An 8,659-nucleotide genomic window follows, 5' to 3' on the forward strand; every position below is an offset into this window, starting at 1 on the left:
TCCCTCTCCCTCTCCCTCTCCCTTTCCCTCTCCCTCTCTCTCTCTCCCTCTCTCTCTCCCTCTCTTCCTCTCAAATTCATAGCCTATTTCTTTAATTGTTACATATATATACAACAATGCATAAATACAACCTGGTCAGGCTATATAATGTTACCTGAATGATATTATCTTAGGACAAGCCACTTGCTATTGGATAGACTAAGAGGATCTTCTCTGGAGAAGTCTATTTCTCCTATGCTTAGCACTCCCCAACTGCCAATAGTTCTTCATCCAGGACTAAGGCCCCATGAACTTTCCCCTTTCTAGGTTACTATATCCATTGGTCTCCTTATTGTTCAGGTCTTGTTTTGGCCTTTGTGGTGGTTTGAGTAAGAATAGCTCCCTAGGTTCATGTACTTGAATGCTTAATCACCAGTAAAGGGAACCACTTGAAATTATTAGAGATTAGGAAATATGACCTCATTGGAGGAAGTATGTCCCTGGAAGTGGGCTTTGAGTTTTTCACAAGCCAACACCAAGCTCAGTGTCTTTTCTCTCTAACTATAGATCAGGATGTAGATGTCTCAGCTCCTTCTCTAGTACCACACCCACCAGCATGCCACCCTGTTCCCTACTTTGATAATCATGGAATAACCTCTCAAACTGTAACCAAGCCTTAAATGAAATGTTTTCCTTATAAGAGTGGATTTGGTCATGGTGTCTCTTCACAGCAATAAAAAGTGCCTAAAAGATGAAGCCATGTTGATGAGACTTCATCAAAATATAACTTTTTGACATTTCTAGGAGACTAATCTCACACCGAACTTGATGCTCCTTTGGCTCTTACAACCCAACTCCCAGTCTCTTCAGTAGTGATCCTTGAACCTTAAGTGCAGAAATTGGGTTGTGTTTGTATCAGTTGGTACTGGGCACCAGAACATCTTTGCATTCTGATTGCCATTCTTTTTCTGTAATGGCATGCATTTGTTGCAAAAGGAAATTTCTACAATAAGAGTCAAGAATCGTATTTATCTGTGAGTGTAAAAGTAAACCTTTAGAATGTAGTTAAGAATTATGGTGGTTTTGTAAAGCAGTCATTAAAGTGGTGTTGTTTACTGCCAGGGTGTGTGTGCCACTATTGCATCCCTAGGGTATTTCTGCCATGCTGGTCACTCTTATAGTTTGATAGAAATGTTTCAGACAAGAATCAAAAGACTACTTCTTTTGAAACCATAGTTTCTTGTTCATTTTATAAGCCATTCACTAATCTTTCTGTGTTAAATATTCACCATTGATGACCATTGCGTTCACTGACTCACATTTCTTTCTTTTGAAGTCCCTGCTATGTGGATATTTGTTAGCAATGACTGATGTGGAAACTACGTATGCAGATTTTATTGCTTCAGGACGAACAGGTAGAAGAAATGCAATACATGATATCTTGGTTTCCTCTACAAGTGGCAACAGCAATGAATTAGCCTTGAAACTAGCAGGTCTTGATATCAACAAGACAGGTGAGTCACTCGATGGATAACTTTCTAAGAACACGGAACAATGTGGCATTTTCCTACCTGAGATTAGGCACAAAAACAAAAAACAAAAAAACAACAAGAAGAAACAAACAAACAAACAAAACCAAAACAATAACAACCAAAAATGCTTCCTTTGAAATTAGATGACAGTTAAAAATCATTCAGGAAAAATGAAAGTCTGATTAGTTCCCCAATCCCTCCATTTTTCAGTAATTTTTCATTCAAAAATTAAAACCATGATCAAAAAATTCAGTATCTACAAAAACTTTGAAATTACTTATGGAAAAAACCTTAACAGAGTGAGAGTTAGAACTCCTATCATGACTAATACCAGTTGTTGCCTCCATTTCATACATACTTACAAAGATTGACAATTGAGTCAGGCAGACCTCAATCAAAGAATCATTTGAAAAGAGGTACCCTAGAACCATTTTTATTGAGAATGAAAATCAAAAAGTTTGTTATGGAAGTGCTTCTTAGATAAAGTGGTTTTTAAAATTACATGATTGGATGGTTTGTGAAAAAATATATGTGTTTAATCACCTGGTATTACTAGTGAAAAAGAAAAATACCTTAATACGTTAAAATATTTGGTAGTCTTAATTTTCAGTATTAAGATAATTTCTTTCGTAGTTACCCTATCCATAGCTTCTTCAAGTTTCTTAAGAAGACTAGCACAAAATAATCATTAAATATAAAAATGAATTAATAATCAAGGAACCACAGTGTAACACACATAAGAACTCATTATTTCTGACTATTTGGAACATTCAATATGGCTTTGCTCTAAGAATATATTGAGAAAGTCTTCAGATTGTTGAGAAATGAGTAAGGTTATATATGTGATTTTTAAAAGGCAGACTTGTCTTCAATTAGTAGAGCTCACTAGTCATAGACACCATTTCAATTTTAGATGAATGACAAATGTTCACAGTATGGCTTTGGGCTGCATGGACCTGCATATCCTAGGGCTCATTGTTTCTCCACCATAATTGTGTATACTTAAATTCTTAATGCACTTTGGAGAAAGACTAAAGGCATTATTTCATTTTACTGCCCTGAAATAAGAAAATGCATTTTTCTTGTGGTATAGAAATTTTGCTGATTTCTTTTAACAGATTTATATTTTAATCCTTACATAAATATTCAATTTAAGTGACTACATGAATTTCAAGAAGTCTTAAAATAGGGAATTTTGAGCCATAGAATAGTTTCTTCTCTTTTGCCTGTCAATAAGAACTGCTAGCTTTAAGACTTTTTTTTTGTTGTTTTGTTTTGTTTTTTGAGACAGGGTTTCTCTGTATAGCCCTGGCTGTCCTGGAACTCTGTAGACCAGACTGGCCTCAAACTCAGAAATCCGCCTGCCTCTGCCTCCCAAGTGCTGGGATTAAAGGCGTGCGCCACCACCGCCCAGCTGCTTTAAGACATTTTCAATACAAGAGAACATATTAGATTACCATAAGTAATTTCAGGAATACTGACATTTATAGTCATACATACATAAAGTAAAATATAAATCTGTGTTAAATACAATTTAGTTTTATAATTTGAAAAACTTGAAGTACATTGCTGGTTATGATGTATTTTGTTCTCTAAAGAACTCTGGATTCTGATTATAATTATCTAAGCCTTTGCAAATTTTTTTAATTTCTCTTTCAAGCATAAAGTCTAGAACTAGGCAAACTATTAACATCACTGATGTTACTATCCTGTATGCACAGAACAAATAATACTAATCAATATGAATGTCAAAACTATAAAATATGACATATATAAAGGCAAACTTAATACACTTGTCTCTATTTTCTTATAATATATATTCACCAACATCACTCTCCTTCATAGTTCACAAGCATCCTTTAACCACATCTCTGTTTTCAGTGTAATGCTCAATCCTAAAAAGTGTCCTCAAGCACCAGGGAGCTCCAATCCTCATGAGAGTTGGGTTTCTCATTTTTTGTTTATACAGTTCCTTTCATCCTTCGGTATTCTATTGTCCCTCGTCTGCCCAGATATAACTCCCTTCATTTTGTTATCAAAAGTGTCTCCGAAATATGGACTCCTTATTCTGTTCTTGTCTATATACCCTACATCCAGGCCTTCTGCATATCTTGAAGGCTTCTCCAAGACTCTAGTAATAAAAACTAGTGTATGAAAAATCATAAGCATTGCCTGGTTATGCTTTGGTAAAACTCTGTGTATAATTAATTTCCTAAAATACGTAGAATCACTGGAGTATAATGAGATATTTAGTTTGTACATTTTAAGAATAGAGGATAAAGGGCGACCAAAGAACTTCATGAGGAGACACACTTGCTGCACACACCCGATAACTATAGTTCTATCCCAGATCCCACAGTAAGAAGAAAGAATTCCCTTCTGAAAGTTATCCTCTGTCACAACACTGTTGCAAGTGTGTGCCAGGAGACAGACAGACAGACACACTCCGATAAAGGTATGCATGTGCATTCATACACATGCACGCACATGCACACGCACACACATGCACCCTAAATTCATTCATTCATTCATTTTAAAATAATAAAGGATAGAGCCAAATTTGGCGATGTACAATTCTAATTGTAGCTTTTAAGAGATGAAATCAAAAGGTAAGAAGTTAGAGATCAACCTGGACTACACAGTAAAATCTGTTTCAAGAAAAAAAAAAGATAATCTTTTTAGTATTATATACAAGTGAAGGCAGTGTGGCCAGTCTACCTACCTTTACCCATTTGATTATGATAAACTTTCAGGAAATATTTTGTGTGCCCAGTCATATTGGTTGCAGTAGCCAAGTGACAAATGCGGACATCTGAAGGACTGAACAGCTTGCACGTGTGTTAATTGCCCCAAGGTAGAGTGAAAATATTGTTGAATTTTAGACTTGTGAAGGCACTGACTGAGATTGCAATGACCATAATGAATGAGGGAGATTTGACTGACACTGCACATATCAGAAACCAGCAAACTGTTGGACAAGAGACTGACCAAATAGCAAAAAAAAAAAAAAAAAAAAAAAATCCATGTATCTTCTGTTGTTACTATCAATTATGAATTAATAGAATTTTTGATAAATCAGGTGGATTATCCTAAAGTTCTATAAATAACGGGAAAGGTAAATGTTAAATGTTTCCTCAAATTAGAGAGCCGGGACCCAATCCCAAGTCGGTCTCTGTAGATCATAAAACCACATTTTAGAGTAGTGAGCTTGGCGTTGAGATTTCCTTTACCAGAAGCAGAGCTCACCATTTACAACTCTAGACAGTTCACAGGTCATTTGTTTTTGATTTTCATCCCAATATCTCATAAAGTGCCAGGCTCTGAACACATACACAATTTTGTTGATCGTATACTTCTAAGAAAACACAATTGTCTATAACCATTTCAGACTTTGAAGTCTCCAACATTCTGAGAGTCAGTAACGATGAGCTTGTCTTTGCTCTCTCTTCTCATTATCTCTTACAGAAGGTGAAGATGATGGACAGAGAAGCTCCACAGAACAAAGTGGGGAAGCCCAGGGAGAAGCAGCCAAGTCTGAAAGCTAACACTCCATTCTGATGGTCATCAACATCTGACAATGTGGCAGATATCCTGGCGTTGCTGGGATGTATTTGCAGCCATGGGTGAAACAGAGGGGAAGAAAATGGCTGTGCCGCACAGCAAGACGCTGTTGGTTGCCACGTCACAAGTGGGGGCAGAGCCTGTGTCTACACACAGCCTTTTCCCCACCTCTGTCATTAGCAATGGTTGAAGTCACCAGGCCTGTGCTTGGATCTCCTTTGTGTATGGGTCCTTTCACTTGACCATATAATGAAATGCTTGTAGAGCGTAGCACTGACCTAGCTGATGATTCCTGTAGCATCTGGCCCCTCATGATGTCAGAGGATTTAATTGTGTCTAACTGAAAAGGATTGCTTTGAACCCCAGAGTTTCAATATCTCTGGCTGGAGTATTGACTCACAAAAAGAACCCATCCAGAGAGCAGTTAGCATTCTGTCCTTGTGTGTGAGTGCTGTGTTATTTACACAATTTTGTATTCTACAGTATACCTGCTCAGCACTGCCCTTTGATTGCTTATGTAAAACAAAATGATGTACATGACTGTGAATTTTTATACCACTCATTTTTTAAAGGGCTGCCTTTTTAATTTCCCATAGTGTTGTGGAGTGCACGGGCAGAACATACTTTTGTAAAACACAACTTTCCTCTTGGTAACTGCTGAGGGTTACATCCAACAGTCTCACTGAGCCCACTTTGCTTTAATAAACAGGCACGTGGAAATATCCATTAATGAGAATATTTCCTGAGTTCAGTTTTAGTATCTACGCAGACCAGCATTCTGTCAATATTGATTTTATTTCCAAAATAAGTACCTTCAACTAATACTTTGTCATTATAAGAATTTTTTAAGAATTCACAAAGTAGACCAAGAATGCCGGATAATGCAAAGAACTGGAAATGTTGTGCTCTGTGGATCACTTTTCTCACACTGCTGGGTACCACTGTTTAACTCTCCCAAGTTAAACAGTGTTATCCTCCAAACCTGTGGACATCCATCTAAAAAGTAAATCCCTTATACTGTGTTCGCCCTCTCAGCCCTTTCAGACCCAAATATTATTATGCACTTTTTAATGTTTGTAAAATTTGACTAATAATTTGTGTGAGTTGCATTCAGATAGAATAACTGTCACCCAACCATAGTTTTTACTGATGCTTTTGATGGACTATGCTGTGTTGTGACATCACGGTTCTTGTATGGGGAATTTCTGTGGCCTGTGTAACCCCCTCTGGTCAGTATTATGAAACCAACTATCTTTTGGTAATAAATAAGGATCCAGTTAGATGCCCAGGGTTCCTCTGGTGCATCATATGGAGCAAATAACAGATGAAAGAAGACCTTTCCAACAGAAGAGCCCCTAGGTGTCCTGGAGTAACTGCATAGCTACAGTTTCAGGTTAAGTAGGGAGAGGTGCTTCAAAAGGCAGACCTGGGGATGGTAAGAACTCAACCTGAGTAGTAGCTTCAGACAGAGTAGACAAGGAAGTCTGCCTAAATATTCCTAGAGAGTACTTTCATTACTGACTGGGAGTGTATGAATTTCATTTAGCCCCCAACTGGATGTTTTCCAGAAAAACAAGCAATGTTAAGTATGTCTTTCTGGATATAAAAGAGTAAATACATTCAATATGCAATGCCTTGCTTTGAACTAACTCATGGGAGGCTAGCTAAAATTGAATCAAAGCTACCTGTTGGTAGACTCAAAATTGGGAACGCAGGGCCTATTTGAGACAATCTCCGATAATCTATTTACAACATCCAATAGTTTTGATGTCCTTGTTTAACTTTCCTGATAGCTTCTTGTGAATAGGAAGTCCATTGTTAAAGTTGTGCAATTCCAAACTGGTTTTTCGTGCGTTTTTGTAAAGTGTTGAACTAGTGCTGACTCCGTGTGGGAGGGTTATATGATATCCCTGTGTGATATACTATTACTAATGCATGTGGTGCCATGCTTGTCTTTAAATATATAACTAGTGCTAAATGGAGAAGTCATATGGAGCCTCTGCTTTCGTTTGACCTCTTACTTACTACTTTGTGTCCTGCATTCAATCCCAGAGGGATTCTCTGGCTAGGAAGGAAAAAAAGAGATCAACATTTTGAATTTGTCACATCATATAAATTTTGATTGGCAAAAGTGCATAGGATCTCCTGGTTTTAATTTAATACCTGTTATTTGCAAGTAAATAATAATACATAGGGAATGAATCTGTAAATACAGATGGAAGAGTAGGCAACCCAAACAAAGGGTGTTCGTTAACTATCCCAACCAAGTCACTTCAGAACGAAACGCACCACTCAGAGTTTGATCTTCTTCCCCTTTCCCAAATTAGAATGTGGACATGAATAAGGACTAATATTTGCAAAATTAAAAAGCTAATTTGAGCCCATATTCATCTATCAATGGAATTTTGAATCCACATGTCATAAAAGTAAAGCTAATTAGCCAGTATATTTCTCTGTATGGAAAACTTTAGATATACACTCATTCAGCTTGCCTTTTGCAGAGAAGCAGTCTAAGTTTCTAAATGAACTAGTCTTTCTTGGGTTTGTACACATGCCTTTGGGGCAAAGACACATGTGGTTGAGCCTACCTTTGTGGGTTTTTTTTTTTGTTTTAATATTAAATTATAGCTTATTTTGAGAGTTCACTTCTGACATGTATATGCTGAATTTATATGCTATGTTAATGCTATGTATGTGAACAAATATTCTTGCTTTTTATTTAATTACCTAGAAACACAAAATTTTCCATGTTTAACATATTAACAATGAATGAGAAGCCGTTGAGTTTGTTGAGTGGAACTTTTTCTTTTTTTAACTGAGAATATTTTATGTCAGTACACAGTCATCCTGAATTCACAGAAATGCTTTTTGCTCGGTAACAGGAATCATGACGTTTGTTCTTCAGGGACTACTAACATAGTAGCCCACTGTCCATACGGTACCACAGAGTCTTCCTCAGAAGTGACAGCAAGGAACCAATGTAGAAAAACATGACCTTTTTATCTCTTCTCTGAGGAATAAGAAAAAAAATGTAACTATTGGGTAGCGAGCTTCTGAACGAATCCTGCAGTAGTAAGGGAAAAAATGTATAGTCATTAAATTAAACGAAGAAAGGATCCATAATTGATGATGTCTTAGAAGCCCAGAACTGTTCTTTCAGTGGCTTGTGGCAGCCTGGGAAGTCATCTATGAGCTTCTATGACTTTTGTATTTAGCAATGTTGCATGCTCACATAATGGATATTAAAAGCAGCACTTGTTTTTTCTGAAATGCAGTCTCTCAAGAGTAATTATTTACTGTATACCGTATATTGATGCTGAAGAAAGGATGGTAAAACAGGATGTGAGAGGGAAACTCAGTCTGAGCTATCTTCGGGTGCCTGTCTCCAAGCCTCTTGCTTTCAACTTCCCTGCCCTCTACCCTAGGTGCTCCCTACCCATTTTACTCTAGTAGTCCAGCTCCTCTCTGTAGCCTTCTGCCATAACCATGTGTACTCAAAGCTGAAATGTCAACTTCACACCTATGCTTCTGATTTGGTTAAGAGAGAGAGAGAGAGAGAGAGAGAGAGAGAGAGAGAGAGAGAGAGA

At 37.2% G+C, this 8,659-nt stretch overlaps 1 protein-coding gene across 3 annotated transcripts in view; it reads left to right on the plus strand.

Annotated features, from left to right (window-relative positions):
• Pkia (cAMP-dependent protein kinase inhibitor alpha) overlaps positions 1-8,342 on the plus strand; it is a 69,112-nt gene extending 60,770 nt beyond the window's left edge. For all 3 annotated transcript variants that reach the window (XM_031376312.1, XM_031376311.1, XM_031376310.1), the window contains 2 exons: positions 1,316-1,493; positions 4,977-8,342. In XM_031376312.1, coding sequence (XP_031232172.1) covers positions 1,343-1,493; positions 4,977-5,056 — 231 coding nt within the window. In that variant the 5' untranslated portion in view covers positions 1,316-1,342 and the 3' untranslated portion in view covers positions 5,057-8,342. The remainder of the gene's footprint in view (positions 1-1,315; positions 1,494-4,976) is intronic.
• Positions 8,343-8,659: the final 317 nt, after the last annotated feature.

This window comes from Mastomys coucha, unplaced genomic scaffold (genome assembly GCF_008632895.1).
Source record: "Mastomys coucha isolate ucsf_1 unplaced genomic scaffold, UCSF_Mcou_1 pScaffold17, whole genome shotgun sequence".
In the NCBI taxonomy this organism is placed as follows: Eukaryota; Metazoa; Chordata; class Mammalia; order Rodentia; family Muridae; genus Mastomys; species Mastomys coucha.